General features: G+C 47.5%; 1 protein-coding gene across 1 annotated transcript in view; it reads left to right on the forward strand.

Annotated features, from left to right (window-relative positions):
• LOC146200462 (uncharacterized) overlaps window positions 1–7,630 on the forward strand; it is a 142,115-nt gene extending 134,485 nt beyond the window's left edge. Inside the window, exons 9-10 of the mRNA XM_084592372.1 lie at window positions 7,210–7,475; window positions 7,576–7,630. Coding sequence (XP_084448498.1) covers window positions 7,210–7,475; window positions 7,576–7,630 — 321 coding nt within the window. The remainder of the gene's footprint in view (window positions 1–7,209; window positions 7,476–7,575) is intronic.
• The last annotated feature ends 9,098 nt before the right edge of the window (window positions 7,631–16,728 follow it).

Below are 16,728 nucleotides of genomic sequence, written 5' to 3' on the forward strand. Positions count from 1 at the left end.
GCCCACACCGATCATTGAACACCGTTCGTGGTGTCATCTCTGATAATGACTTGAACCACATGACTGATCAAAAACTACTTGACGGGCTAAAAGCTCAAAACTTGACAAATGTATACCGAATCAAAATAAGGCGTGACAACAAAGAAATTGAAACATAGCACTTTGTCTTCACATTCGCACTGAGCCCAATTCCCGACTCCGTGGAGGTGGGATACCCAAAATTCAACCTCGGGCCTTACATTCCAAACCCAAGACGCTGTTTCAAATGCCAAAAGTAGTGCCATGGCGCACAAAGTTGCCGATGCCAACTCACATGTACAAAATGTGCTGCACACGAACATCGCACTGATAACTGACAGGCCCAACCCCATCTTTGTGCGAACTGCCAGGGCAACCGTCCTGCCTAGTCGCGTAGGTACCCTGTGTGGAAAACAGAAAAAGACATCATCAATTTCAAGGTATCGCATTCACTGAAGCGCGCAAGTGGTTGTCTATCCAAAACCCTTTATACTCCGCTGTGGTGCAGCAGGGTGCGACACCACAGGGATCTTCGGCACCTGCCGAGACCACATACGTGAGCCCGAGGCGGTGCCATCCGCGTCCCTGGTGGAAGTGGCTGGTGCTGCTCCACCACCCCCAAAACAGGCCACGTTGAACCCTAGGTCAACGGGCCTAAATGCCTAGTTTCAAGGGGTGACGTTAAAAACAAGTGTGCCCGTGCCTTATGCACGAACGCCCTGCACATCTGAGGATGTGATAGACACTTCTCCCTCCTCGCCTCCGCAGGAGCGGCGGTAAAGCTTACTCGAGCGTAAAAGAAGGGACGAGGTCCCTATAACGGGTCCAGGAAAGCCAGCAGCCTATGCTTCCATTCTGTGGGGATAACATATATTCCACTGTCCTTTCTAACCAGCGGCGAGCGCGGCCGAGTCACAAGACGACGCGCGCCAGCCAGGAGAGGGTGGGGGAGAAGGCACTTAGCGTTTCCCTCGCTCCCCATACAATGCTGGTAACCTAGGGAAGGGTAACATTCTAAACGCAAGGAGGAACAAATTGCTTCTCTCGTCTGGTCCCGAGAAGCAACCGATTACTTCTCGGTAAGCAATACCGAGAGGGATAAAACTGCAGTTAAAAGGCCTCCCTTGCATCGCCTGCACCCGGAGACCCTGAACGGATAACCTTGACCTTCCGTACCGGCGGACGACTACGACGACCTGGTGAGCCACTCGAACTCTTATGTTATCGGATAGAACCTTCTTCTGCAGTGTGTGTGGTTGCCTTGCGTTAGGCCTAATAAATTGTTACCTAGCGTGCCCAGTTCGTTGCCTATTTCGTCCGGACCTGCCCTGGCTACGACTTTGCGCAACGGGTTGGGGACACGTGTCGCGCACGAGTAAGGCCTGTGTGCAGTTGGTACGGGAGCTCGCCTACCCTGCCGGCTGGGCGTAGTTATGACCTTATAAACCCTATCCTCAACAGATCCGTCACCATGGCGTTTCTAGTTTGCTGGAAATGTCGCGGACTTTTTCATAACGACACCTATATAACTGACCTTTTAAATTCATTTCCCGGTCCTATTGTGTCTCCAAGAGACTAACCTTGGACCACAGACCAAAACCTTGCTGAGTCTCCGTTGGTACCGACAAAATTCGAGCAGGCTCTCTGGAGGCGCTGCTATCGTAGTCTAAGGTGGCATTACGACACGAGAAATCAACCTTAAAACCGCATCTGAAGCTTTTGCAGCCACCGTGGTGCATTAAAAAACAATAACGATATGTTCTTTATACATAAAACCTCATTTAATTATTACAGTTCATGATTTAGAAACAATTTTAATGCAACTGCCGGAGCCGTATATTTTAGTAGGGGATTTTAATGTTCATTCCTCCTTTTGGGAAAGTGAACAAACAGACATCAGAGGTCAGATTTTAGAAGAATTTATTCTTAGCAACAATGTCTGCCTACTAAATACGGGCAAACCCACGTATTGTTCTTCAAGCGCAGGCAAAATGAGCTACCTTGATTTGCATTTTGTTCACCGAGTGTTTTTACTTATTTTAAATCGGACGTTCTTGACAACCGTTATGGGAAGGATCATCTACTTGTCATTATCAGTCTAACATCCTCCCCATCAATCACATTAACAAAAGTGCAAAGTTTTAAGCTAGGCTTGACCGCTGGGGGCTTTTTCGTGAAATGGCTGGTCTAGAAAAACAATTATTCCGGCAGTCTTGATGTGGGCAAGTTAAGGAAAATATTCACACCATGTATTATTGACGCTGCTCACATAGCCATTCCCCGAACATCCGGAGTGGTACTACAAAATCGGAAAGCTTGGTACACGCAAGAACGTAGAAAAGCAAAAACGAAAGAAATTAAAGCATGGTGTATTTTTCGGCGCTACCCAACACATGAAAACCTTATCAAGTTCATGAAAGCAAAAGCTAAAGCGCACAGCTGAAACACAATCATGGCAGAAGTATGCGTTCTCCATTAAGAGCTCGGTTACATCAAAAAGCATGTGGGAGAAAGTACATACACTGGATGGAAAATACTCCACCTTACAATTCTACTTTTTACAAATCCTGCTACACAAACAAACATAGAGGAACAAGCAGACATAATGAAAGAACATTTTGCTGCCGTTTCAAGTTCTACACGCTATACAGATTCTTTATTCAAGTAGAAATCAACAGCCAAAAATCAAAAACTTTCAAATCCTGGTAGCACAAAAAAACCTGTTAATGCTTTATTTACGCTGGAGGCATTAAATAGAGTGCTTTTAGCCAGCAAACACACTGCTCCGGGGCCCGATGAGGTCCACTGTGAGATGTTAGTTCATTTATCCGCAGCCTCAGTAAAGGAATTGTTGAAACATTTTACTAAAATCCGGATATCTAGGAAAATTCCTGAATTTGGAAGAAAACCATTATAGTACCTCTGTTGAAGCCTGGAAAGTCACCAAACTTTCCAGGCAGTTATAGGCCAATAGCCCTGACAAGCTGCCTTGCGAAGTGTTTCGAAAGTATACAGAATATAACAGAATTGTTTGCTCTTGAATCCCGAAAACTACTTGACATTCACCACTGTAGTTTCAGGAAAACATGTTCTACTACTGATCACCTTATCCGCTAGAAAACACAGTTCGAGAAGCCTTTGTACATAGACAGCACTGCCTTGCTGTCTTTTTTGAACTCGAAAAAGCGTATGATACTACATGGAGGTTCTGGATCCTGTGTGATTTAGGAGAACTTAGTTTTCACGGCAGAATGCTAAAATATTTGGGGGGCTTCCTGTCAGGGTGGTCATTTCAAGTACGTCTCGGTTCGACCCTTTCTAAAATTTTTACACAAAAAAAATGAGTGCCTGAGGGGTGCATGTTAAGTACCACATTTTTTATAGTAAAAATTAACTGTAATCAAAATACTGAAGTCCGTTATGTACTCAGTTTACGTAGACGACTTGCTAATTGCGTGCACATCATCAAACGTACTAACATGTGAGATGCAGATTCAGTAACTGTAAACAAGCTAGCATCATGGGCAGATAAGAATGGTTTCAGGTTGTCTACGCAAACATCTGTGGCTGTTCTTATTTCTCTTAGACGAGGACTGCACTCTAACCCCATTATCTGCCTAAATGAAATCACACTACCAGTAAAACCTCAACACAAATTGTTATAAATTTGACAGAAATCTCTCCTGTCTTATATAAACGCACTCAAAAAGAAAGCCTCGAAATCTCTCAATATACTCAAAGTGATCTTACGCAAACACTAGGGCTCTGACCGGACCTGCCTTTTGCACACCTACCACTCTGTCGTTCGCTCTTGCTTAGATTATGGCTCTATAGTATACGGGTCAGCAAGACCTTCATACTTGAAACGATTTGACCTTGTACATAATTCAGGTTTGCGCTTTTCAACTGGTGCTTATAGGACGTCACCAATCACCTGTCTTCATGCAGACACAAATGAACCATCCCTAGAATGTAGACGATCCATGCTTACATTTTCATACATCATAAAAATACGCTCCCTATCAAAACACATATGCTACCCTATTGTCACAAAGTGTGCCTCCAGAGTATTGTTCATAAATAGGCCCCAGGCTATCAAACCTTTATTACTTCGTTTTGAAGACAAATGTCAAGAACTAGGAATATTGCATACTCTCCCTGATATTACATCGAGACAAGATTCATTGCCACGCTTGTACAGCCTTACTGTTGTTTGTGATTTCACACTAACTCATTTTGTAAACAGAAAACGCCTCGTGAACACATCTTGCAAAAATGTCTAGTTCTTAAAGAAAAATATGACAATTGCACACAATTTTACACGGATAGCTCCAAGACAAGAAAACACGCTGGTAGTGCAGTAGTACAAGAAAAATGCTAAAGGGCGGTGGGACTATGTCAGTGTGCAAGTGTTTTCACTGCTGAATGTTGCGCGCTTGCAGGGGCTGCGAGAAAAATAGTGAATGAGAACATCACAAACAATATTACTTACACAGACTCCTTAAGTGTCCTCACAGCCCTTCACCACGAAAGCGCAGTTGCACCATTACTCGGGGACATTATACACAGCCTATCAACAGCCTCTACTCAAGGACATAACAATATTTTGTTGGGTCCCGAGTCCTGTCGGCATTCAAGGCAACGAGACAGCAGACTTTTGCTCTGCCCAAGCCCATGAAAAACAAATAAAAATATAAATATGCCGTACAGAAACTGCATGATGCTTGTGCACAACAAATTAAAGGAAGAATGGCAGTCATCATGGGGTAGGGAGACAAATATTATATTGTAGTTGATGAAGCCACTTTTAGGAGTATGGAAACTCTGTCATCATCAGGAACGCTTCCTGGAAGTCACATTATGCCATCTCCGTATTGGCCACACACATGACGCACAACCTTTGGTTGAGAACAAAATTCAAACCCTTGTGTGAAGAATGTGGAGAGCAACTCACCATAAACCACATTTTATTTTCATGCAGAGTATTTGAAATGCAAATAAAAAAGTATTTTACCCAATTTTACGATGAACACATTCCCTTCCATCCAGCACTGATTTTAGTGAAAGTGGACTTGTTGAGCTGTCATGTGGTTTTAGCTTTCTAAAGGAACCAAATCTTTTAAAGAAACTATAGAATAAATAGTATACGCCACTTACAAGCTTGTGTTTGGCGCATGATAGCCTGAGTTCCTTATGTGCAATTAAGCCCAACACAGCACAAACTTCTAAGTAATCGGCTAGAGCTTTCAGTTAAGACTCTGATCGTGGTTGTTCTGCGAAACTGGTGGCGCTAACCGGTCCCACAAAGGCGTCCTCGTCGTCTACTTTCGACGGCGCATCAATGGGGGCTCGTGACTAGTAGCCGGCATCGGAGTGCTTGCGGCCGGCCTTGTAGACGACTCTCATGTTTGCGATTTGCGGCAAAATAAAAGGTTATGTTGGCCATCATAAGGGTAGGATCCCAGCGGTTGTAAGCACTTCCTCTTTCGTATTAAGCTCAGCCAATCCTCGAGGTCGGAGCCGTCAGTGCCGGACTAGGTTCCAGAGTCGCGAGGCGGCTTCATTACCACGAACTATGAGGTACTGTTGCTCCGTGACTCACCGAGTTCAGTCATTTGGCCTTTCTTGCCTGCTGAAGACCTTACCCAGCGACTACCCCAAAATTTTACGGGGCGCCGAGCTGATGAGTAGACAGACGATGACCGACGACGATGAGATGATTTGAATGCATCCTAGCGAACCTAGCGCGAGAGCTCCCGCCACTTCTTCTTTCTCCTGGGGGCACCGAGTGGTCGTACCGATCGTCGGCCAGGAAGACTGTCGACCGCGATGGGACCCATGATATGAGGATGGGAGTGGCTGGATGGGTGCAGATAGAAGAGGCAGATGAGAAGAATACAACAGCTTGCCACCACGATGATCCCCGGGTGAAGCCTGGTCCAGGATGCTTTCGGCCCACAGGCGGGCAAGACCCGAGGGACAAGCAGGCCTTGCCTCCCAGAAACCCGCAAACACAGGATGCTGAAGCTACGGGCCAGGATAAGGAGAAATGGTTAGAGTACCCCGCACCTCCAGCCAAAGATGTTACGTGGTTAGGGGCTAGGTCCAGGCCACAAGAAAAAAAACACAGCCGAAGACAACTGTCCAGTACAGCACGGCACAGAGGGAACGACACGCGCAGCACTTTGTCCTCTTCATCGCTTTCTTCACAGCAATATTATAACGCTAAGAACTTACTAATTTTTGCCACACCTTTCTCAGGCGCTTCTTGCGTTGCTTAAGCAGCCGTACGATTAAAACTTGCCGCTTTTGTAGCTACGTATATTCCATCTAACTGGCTTTTTGCTTCTAGATGTGATATTCTGAGTCGATGAGATCTGCAACCTTAATTTATTTGAACCACATATGGCATATCATTTTTGCTGAATGAAGGCTTGCTTTTAAATGTGATTTTCACTTTTCTGACAAGCGAAAAACTTACCCTCATAACTATGTTTTACGTGTCACGTTTCTTCGGCGAGTAGTACCGACAGGTAATTCATCGTTTTTTGCCAAGGAAAGCAAGAGGAGTTTAGGCGATGTATTCGTGCCACGAAGGATGTGACAACAGCATGATAGCCAGAAAAGGAACGCAGGTTTATTGGAAAGCGTTACTTTTCTAGCCGACCAAGTGATAACGGGATGACCGCGGCGCTCTTGTGAGGAACAGGCACACTCTCATGCACGCGCTTGATACAGGTGACTGCGGGAGACTTTTGCCTCATTTTTACCCTGCCATACTACTGCAGATTAGAATAGGAAAGCAAAGAGGAATATATAAAGTGAAAAGCGGACATCGTTTGCGGACAGTGTCTTAGGCACTCGTTTCTTGCTCATTCTGTTCATTATTAGGTCATTGTCAGCGTATCATTGAAGAGCACGGGAACACATAGCCAGTGTCTGGACGAAATTCACTGCATTTATAAAGGAACAAGGAAAGAAAACCTACCGGCATTGCGTTATCTTGCTGCTATGTTCTTTAGAGAAGCTGCATCCTTCCATTCTCAAACTATCGCTCTATCTCCTGCTTAATGTTCAGTACAGAGCGGGAAAGCTTTGTTTCAAAAAATCTCACCATATCGCGGAAGAATGCGCATGCAGTGGCCAAGACACTCATTTACAAGCGCTATTTTGGGGCCGAATTATTTGCAGGAACTGTACGGCTACGTGACGATTAAATGCCCTGTGCTGTACTTCTCCGAGTACCTGAGTTCTCTGGGCCACACTGTGTACCCGTACATGCTGGACTACAAATCGTCTTTGATTCCTGCTGAAGAGGCTGGCCATGGCGCCATGTTCAAGGATGACCTCGCCTTGCTGTTCGGAGAACCACTAGTCAACACCAGCAGTTCGTTCTTCTACGAGCAGGACTTAAGTCGGAAGCTCATCGACATCTTCAGTGGGTTCGCCAAAACCGGGTTAGTCGGCGAATGGCTATCGCGCGTGAAATACAACCCGATATATGAGTCAGAACTCGGACACATTTGGGGAGCACACTCATCGCCCTGCACCTACTAGGACTAAGCGGCACCTCAACTACAACTTCCTGTGCGGCACAACTGCTGCTCCTTAAGGGTTTCACTGCTCCATTTCATCATACCCTAACCGAGTCAAATCTGTATTCCAACATCGATGATGCCGATGGCCTTGGACAAAAAGCCTCTGATGACCTTCATTACATCCATTACCATGCATTAGTTGCAGCGTGGTATATAAAAACAATTATTTTAGGCTAGATTAACATAACTGTAAACAACTATGCATATAAACGATTTTTCACTATGTTGAGACATGTTAACGAGACAGCAATGTTGAGCCATGCTACAATTATGTGCATTGGCATAAAAAACACTGTACCACAGTGGGGTTTTTGCAATGTGACAAATGATAAAATATAAGTAAATATGCCTCCACATGGTGAAAACAGAAATCCGAGACACTTATATCAGCAGAAAACAATTCAATGCATTTAGGTAACAGGCAGGAGATCACAGAGCATTTAAAATTGGTTATTTCACCTGAGTGGGATTTCCAAGGATTGGGAATACCAGATAGTACTTACAGTTCTTTCAGGTTACCAAAATACGATAATTTGTTGTCTTTCTGCGCCAGTTTTATCGTTGTAGCAAGGACTGTGGTGCCCAAGCTCATCTCAGGCTGTCATTGTAATGTCGCTTGTTGATGACGCTGCCCGAGCCAACAAGCGAAGAGACTGGCGTTGGACTGAATGAACACTTTATTGGACTGACGTGCAGCCGAAAAAGAACGAAACGATTCGGGGGCGGCGATAAAAGCAAGCTTTCTCGACGGTAGCAAATCATTAGAAATCAACATATTTACGGCCTTTAGTGCGCGTAATTAGCCTTCAAGTGCACAGCAGGAATGATTTCTGGTCGCGCCCGGCGCCGCTGGGATGTGGCCGTGTCGTCGAGGATCACTCGTAGTCCAGTTTTACGATGCGTCGAAGAACTTTGTATGGCCCGAAGTACCACCGCAAGAGATTTCACTCAGCGCGCGACGGTGTATCGGCATCCAAATCTACACTTGGTCTCCTTATCGTAAAGGTATTAATACCCACGTCTGCCATTTGTTTTGCAAAACTCACATCAACATTATAAACGGGCAAATTACAGTTCGTTAGGCCCTACATCGGAGCCCTTCAACTTAAAAGAAGGCTTTAAAGAATGAAATTCCTTCGCAAATTACGAACTTTTTTAACGCGATATAATGACACATTACGCAGAACATATGGTGTCGGCGTCGACGTTCTGAGCGATGTATCACAGGCACGGCGTTGGGAGGTGATAGCTGGCAGATGCCATGATCGAGCGTTGACTCCTCGCTGTATTTTTAGCCTTAACAAGGACATAATCAAAACGTTGGTGAAAAGGGGGGTGAAGGGGGGGAGAGGGAAAGCTGCCAAGTCGGCTTGCCCATTTGAGGTGGGAAAGAGGAATAAGAATCAGCCTTCCAGTGCAAACTGATCGCACGACTGATTTAATGCTCCAACGTGGAACTGAGTGACCCCAAAATGATCGAAGAGAGATCCGAAGAAGAAATGAGTGTTAAATTAAATTAGGGCTGATGATCTTTTTTTTGTCGACTGAGGGTATGTGCAAGCTATAGCTCTACTTCCCAGCAGTATGGATGGGCGTGGGCGGTACTAGCATTTGCCTGCTTCAAACCAGGAGTGCTAGAGGTTAGACAATGTGAATGCAGATCCGTAAAGACCACTTGAGCCAGCAGCGAACTGACAATAAATAACAGTATTTCTTTAGAGGGATAAATATGTGAAATTAAATAAAAAACGGCGGACAATTGAACTCTGCTAGGCCAAATGTGAATTTAAGGTTGACTAGGTGCTCTAGCACTTCGGGTTTCGCTCCAGTCGTAGTTTTGGGTTTGCGTCCGTTACAGGACATGGGTGAGTGGTGTGTCCTTGCCCGTTGCGTACGCATGGATGATGAAGGCGACATGTCGAAAGAAGAACGACACACTGGTAGTTAGATACACGGGATATCAGGCTGCAGCAATGGCATAGTGGAGTAATGCAATTGCCTTCAAAGCTGATCTGTTTACGCTCACGCGAGATCCATGCCTGCTCGCCAATATAGGCATTTTAATGATATTCTTTAACGGTCAATGATGACCTATCACTCACCTGCTCACACGCACCTATGCACACATGACCAACCACACCACAACTCCAAATGGTCTCGTAATGAAATATGCTATGAACTATTATGAACATAGAGCAACAGTCTTATTCATGAATGATTCATGAATTAATCGATTTAGAAATACTTTAAAGTTGCTTTTCCTCGCTGCTGTGTCACCAATCTCTTTCTCTTATTCGCACTGGCTGCTTTTGCGACACCCAGTCTCAAAACACAACGCAACAAGCCACTGATACTCGCAAAGAGGGTTTGTTTCGCCATTTGTCCCTCGTTACCTTGTTAACCCTTCATGGAATACAAACGTAAACGCTAAAACGCAAAATCAACCGCTTTCATCCGATAATTTTATCTAACCATACTTTGCCTCCTACCTCTGCAGACGTCTGCCCCATGCGAGCAACGCAGAGTGGCCCAGGCATTCACGCAGCCAGAGATACTACGTGCGGATCGACCACAAAGGAACCGAGCTGATCAGCGACACCAGGACGGACTCTTGCGATCGCTTAAGGGCATTGATACTCCCTGCCGGATTCCCTCACCTACTCGACCCGCTGCAGTTATCGAGCGGTGATCGGTACCTCTAGGGTGGCCATCTCACCTGCAGCAAGTTTACACTCAAGAATTTTTCAGCCCATAATGAAAGCAAGCGAAGCAATGATTCAACTCGTTTTATAGCTCTAACTCTAATGTGATTTGGGCTTCCCTACTGCGTTTACAATACAGCGGGACTCATTGTGTTTCAGAATGACTGAACTCTCTCATTCTGCGTGAGATTTTGTTTTTATAGCCTGAGGATTGTTATATGTGGCGTATGTACACTTGAAGCAATGTTCTAACTTTTATCGAAGGACACTATGCAATGTGTGAAATTTTCCAACACGTGCCGCAAAACATTGAGCACCAAGACCGCTCTGCATTGCGTCATCAATTAGTGCTTTCTCGCGTGCTACCTTTGTATGGAGTGCAATTATTCATTGTAATTGCCTTATTTAATAGAACCAATATGTTAGCGAGGTCTTAATGTTATCTTATGCCTAAGCCCCTTTTCTCAAAATTCGTGTTTCAGGTTTCAACGAGGCTGCAGTCTTGAGCACGTTGACTATATCTAGTATTTTTGCTCCATCAAAATGCCATGAGGGCACCATGAGAGCGTGCCAGAAGAACCGGCACTCTTCTGATATAGTTTTTGTCACCCTTCATAGGTATGTCATATAGTCACGAGGTCTTATAGCTAACAAACGCTCAAAGCGAGAGTGGCATTGCTTTTTGCTCTGACATAGAAAACTATTGAAATTAAAACCATAGAACGGCTGAGAGCTGCTGGAATAAAGAAAAAAAATTAACCGGGGATGCAGCGAATATGCAGCCAGCCAAAAGAGAACCATGTCCTAGTCAACAGTCAATTTCGGTCACAAATGGGTGATCTTGAGTAACAATGGCGCCGTAAATATTTAGTTTCCACAAAAACTGAGCCTCTAATCAAACTTGGACAATGGTGAATGAAAAATAACTTACAGGTCAGGACAGAAACAGCATTGCGAGAATTCGGAAGCATTAGCGCTCCCATGACCTTGTCGAATTCTTACTTTTACTTTCTTTTCTATTTATTTTATCATTGTTATTCACCACGATCGTTAATTATCAACAACTATTATTAATATCAACCAATTTCAATGTACTGTGATAGTCAGCACTTCAGCCATCGACATGCACCAGTGCGTTGTGCGACGAAGACAAAGAAGAAGTACGCTGGGCTCGCCGTTGCAAGGTCCTCTCCTCACAGCTCTCCATCTGAGCGTCAATAAACGCCCCATTACAATTGGCGGAGGTGCCGGAAACGATCCCATTCAAACTGGAACTGCGAAGCCGTACACTACCCTCTACGACCGCCATGCAAGACGAGTCCACTTCGACGCTGCCGGCCGTTCCACCCACGATCATGTGTTCTGGCGTCGTGCGCCAGCGTGCCCTTGCCTCTTCAGTGGCACGGCCGACCAAGATGTCGACGACTGGCTGTCATCGCATGAAAGAGTCAGCAGCTACAACAAGTGGGATGACTCATGTAAGCTCAGTAACGTCATATTCTATCTGACGGACGTAGCGAACCTCTGGTTTCGCAACCATGAGGCTGACCTGTCATCTTGGTCGACATTTAAAAAGAATTTCGCGGAAGTGTTCGGCCGCCCGGCAGTGCGTAAGCTTCGTGCCAAACAACGTTTACACGATCGTGTTCAGCGCGCTGATGAGACCTTTACCAGCTACATAGAAGACATCGTTGATCCCTGCAAACGAGTCGACCTGGCCATGCCGGAAGCGAACAAAATCCGCTACATCCTCGAGGGCATTTCTGAGGACGCCTTCCAGATGCTGGTAGCGAAAGATCCCACCAGCGTTAGTGAACTCGTGAAGCTTTGCCAGAGCTACGACGAGCTCCGCAAGCGGCCCGCTTCTAGGCCCCGCTCCGGTGTGTGCGACGAAGGCGTAGCCGCATTAGCCCTGGGTGGTTCGCCAACTTCTGAAGGGAGCCCGCTGAGTCAACAGATCAAAGATTTTATTCGTGAAGAGGTCGCACGTCAAATCTCACTCCTTCCCCATTTTCAAGACTCGGGCCGCCTCGTTCCTGAACTGGCTCCATCTTTGGCCCCTACTATATGCCGTGTCGTGCAAGAACACGTCGCTGATGTCTTGCCGTCCAACCCCGTGCTGCCGCCTGTGACGGCACCTCTCACGTATGCCCAAATAACGGCTAGGCTACCACCTTCGCCCACGTCTGGCTCCTATGTGCAGGTCCCTGCCTACCGTTCACCACCGCATGCTGAGCCTTCGTTCCAAGCCCCACCCTCAAGGTTCCGCCCACATCCTATGAAACATTGGTGTACTACGGACAACCTTCCGATTTGCTATGCCTGCGGTCGGCCGGGCCATGTTGCACGCCTTTGTCACCAGCGCCTCCAACCTTCACAGCCTGACATTCGACTTTACCCGTACAATACCGACTCACGCTCGCAAATGATTCCGCCCGGTTCTCAATTTGTCTCACAAGACCGCCAAACCTATGCCACTCGTCGATCACATTCTCCTCGGCGCCGATCGCTTTCTCCAATGCTGCGACGTTCTAACAACACCGTTGAGGGAAACTAACAGTCGCAGTTCCGGAGGCAAGAACTGCGCTTGTTTCGAATTCCTCAAGTCCTCCGTGTCGTCCCGCTAATGTTATCAAAGTTTCTGTAGAAGGCGCCACAGTTCTCGCTCTCGTCGATACCAGTGCAGCCGTCTCCATCATCAGTGAAGCGCTCTGCCGTCGAATTCGCAAGGTGACCACTCTGATTTCCGACTTTTCGCTCCGCACCGCCTCATCACAGCACATTCACCCCTCCGCATCTTGCACAGCCCGTGTGCTCATTCAAGACGTCTTGTACCCCATCGAGTTTATTGTTCTGCCGAACTGCTCGCATGATAGCATCCTCGGATACGATTTTCTATCGACTCATCAAGCCGTTATTGACTGTGCTCGTGCGCAAATTGCCTTCGCCTCCCTCTGTGATGCCCCCTTCTGTGATACCCCTCCCCGCACTGCAAAACTTCTCGTCGCCCATGACACCGACATTCCTCCGTTCTCTGCTGCCCTCGTACCACTGTCTTGTGAGTGGGTAACTCCTTTGACTGCGATTTTTACACCTTCCGAAGCCGCCTCCCGTCATCCCTGCCTCCTTTTTCCGTTCGCAGTTCTCGAAATTCAAGACGGAAAGAGTGCACTTTACGCCTCGAACCCATTTTCTTGCCCAGCAGTCCTGCTCCGTGGCGAATGCATTGGACGTCTTGAAGAGCTTGATCCCGGTCATATCACCAGTCTTGCTGACTCAACTCCCTCCTTCGACGTTAGTCTGTGCTCTTACGATGTTGCGACGGCTTCGACGCCCTCCGACGTTTTCCAACATGATATTGATGCTGATCTTCCACTTGCGCAACGTGATCAACTTGTCGCCCTCTTGCAGTACTTCGCTTCTTCATTCGACCTTCCTCAAACTGACTTGGGCCGCACGTCTGTCGTAGAGCACACCATTGACACCGGTAAAACCGCACCTTTGCGCCAGCGCCCCTATCGCGTGTCGGCTTCGGAGCGCCAAGTAATTGCTGATCATGTGGACGACATGCTCCGTCGTGGTGTCATTCGGCCATCCCACAGTCCCTGGGCGTCTCCAGTTGTGTTGGTACCTAAGAAAGATGGCTCCTTCCGGTTTTGTGTCGACTACCGCCGGCTCAACAAGATCACGCGCAAGGACGTCTATCCTCTGCCACGCATCGATGACGCACTGGACTGCTTGCAGGGCACCGAGTTTTTCTCCTCGTTGGATTTACGATCTGGATACTGGCAGGTGCCAATGGATGACACTGACCGCTCTAAAACTGCCTTCATCACACCAGATGGATTATATGAATTCAACGTCATGCCCTTTGGGCTTTGCAACGCCCCGGCCACATTTGAACGCCTCATGGACACTGTGCTTCGTGGATTCAAGTGGCGAATCTGTCTTTGCTATCTCGATGATATCGTAGTCTTTTCTACCGATTTTCAATCCCACCTTCTCCGACTGAAGGACGTTCTCACTTGTCTCGCTACTGCCGGCTTCCAACTGAATCTGAAGAAGTGCCGCTTTGCTGCTCGCCGACTAACTATTCTCGGTCATGTCGTTTCTAAGGATGGCATTCTTCCCGATCCCACCAAACTTCGTGCAGTTGCCGAATTCCCACGCCCAAAATCACTGAAGCAGCTACGAAGTTTCATCGGCCTGTGCTCCTACTTTCGCCGCTTCATCTTAAATTTCGCATCTAATATTGCTCCTCTCATCGAGCTCCTCTCCGGCAGCTCCGACCTCTCCGCATGGACACCTGCTTGTGATGACGCCTTCAACACTTTACGCCTTCTCTTGGTTTCGCCTCCCATCCTCCGCCACTTCGACCCGAATGCGCCCACTGAGATTCACACTGACGCTAACGGTATTGGGATAGGCGCCGTTCTCACCCAACGCAAACCTGGTATCCGAGACTATGTGGTGGCGTACGCAAGCCGCACCTTGACCAAGGCAGAGTCCAATTATTCTGTTACGGAAAGAGAATGTTTGGCCATTATTTGGGCCATCGGCAAATTCCGTCCGTATGTCTATGGCCGACCATTTTATGTGGTCACTGATCATCACGCTCTGTGCTGGCTGGCGTCCCTCAAAGACCCGTCCGGCCGCCTTGCTCGCTGGGCTCTTCGCCTCCAAGAGTATGACATTCGTGTCATATATCGCTCAGGCCTCAAGCATACTGACGCGGACGCTCTTTCGCGCTCACCGCTGCTTCCCTCTTCGTTGTCTGATGAGATCTGCGCCTACGATTTGTCTTCGCTTGCCACTATCGACATGGCCACGGAACAGCGGCGCGACCCGTGGATATCTACACTTCTGGACTTTCTTTCAAGTCAATCTCCAGGTCGTTTGTCTAGGGCGCTTGCCCGCCAAGCTCACCATTTTTCAATTCGTGACGGGCTGCTCTATCGCCGCAATTATCTTCACGACGGAAGGAAGTGGCTTTTAGTCATCCCCCGTCATCTCCGCCCCGAAATTTGTGCTGCTTTCCATATTGATCTCCAGTGCGCCCACGGCGGAGTGTTGAAAACCTACACGCGCTTGCGTCTACACTTCTTCTGGCGTGGAATGTACCACTTTGTCCGCCATTTTTTCCGTTCTTGCCAGTCTTGCCAACGCCGAAAAACTCCTCTCAAGTCTCCTGCTTCGCTGCAGTCGTTCCCCTGTCCTGCCCGGCCGTTTGATCGTGTCGGCATAGATCTATACGGTCCCCTTCCTACAACTTCAGCTGGCAACCACTGGATTATCGTGGCAGTGGATCATCTGACCCGCTACACTGAGACATCATCATTGCCCTCTGCTTCCGCACGCGACGTGGCTGCCTTTATTCTGAAAAACCTGGTTCTTCGCCATGGTGCCCCTCGCGAACTGCTCAGTGACCGCGGACGCGTTTTCTTATCAGACGCTCTTGAGGCTATCCTGAAAGAATGCCGCACCATACACCGCACCGCTACCTCGTACCACCCTCAGACGAATGGACTGACAGAACGTTTCAACCGCACTCTCGGTGACATGCTGGCTATGTATGTGAACACCGACCATTCCAATTGGGACCAAGTTCTACCGTTTGTTACTTACGCATATAACACCGCGGCACAGACCACTACTGGATTCTCTCCATTCTTTCTCCTTTACGGGCGCGAGCCACCCTGTACTATGGACACACTTTTTCCCTACCGCCCTGACGTTTCCGTATCTTCCCCGCTATCTGATGCCGTCACGTACGCAGAAGAATGCCGTCAGCTCGCCCGCTCTCTCACAACAGAAAATCAGTGGCAACAAAAATACCTCCGTGATACCGGCGAAGCTTCGTCATATCTCCCGAACTCTCTGGTGTTGCTCTGGGTGCCCTCCACAACCCCTGGCCTTTCAAAGAAATTTCTTGCTCGCTACCACGGGCCATATAGGGTCCTCCATCAAACATCTGCAGTCAACTACGTAGTTGAGCCCGTCACGCCCTCTGCGGACTTGCGTCGCCGTGGTCGTGAAACAGTTCACGTGAACCGATTGAAGCCGTTCTATGACCCCGCTGTGCTTTCCACGCCATAAGTCGCCAGGATAGCTCCTTTTTTTACCCGGGGGGAAAATGTACTGTGATAGTCAGCACTTCAGCCATCGACATGCACCAGTGCGTTGTGCGACGAAGACAAAGAAGAAGTACGCTGGGCTCGCCGTTGCAAGGTCCTCTCATCAGAGCTCTCCATCTGAGCGTCAATAAACGCCCCATTACATCAATATTATTTCTACATAGCCTACTAAAGTTTGCACATCAATAACTTCTTTTTTAACTATAATATTTGCCCTATCCAATTATAGAGAATTTTTCAAACTTCAAAACAAACGCATGCTTTTCTCTGATCGTA

The sequence above is a fragment of the Amblyomma maculatum genome, chromosome 2 (assembly GCF_055883805.1).
Source record: "Amblyomma maculatum isolate TAMU_Amacu chromosome 2, ASM5588380v1, whole genome shotgun sequence".
Lineage (NCBI taxonomy): Eukaryota > Metazoa > Arthropoda > Arachnida > Ixodida > Ixodidae > Amblyomma > Amblyomma maculatum.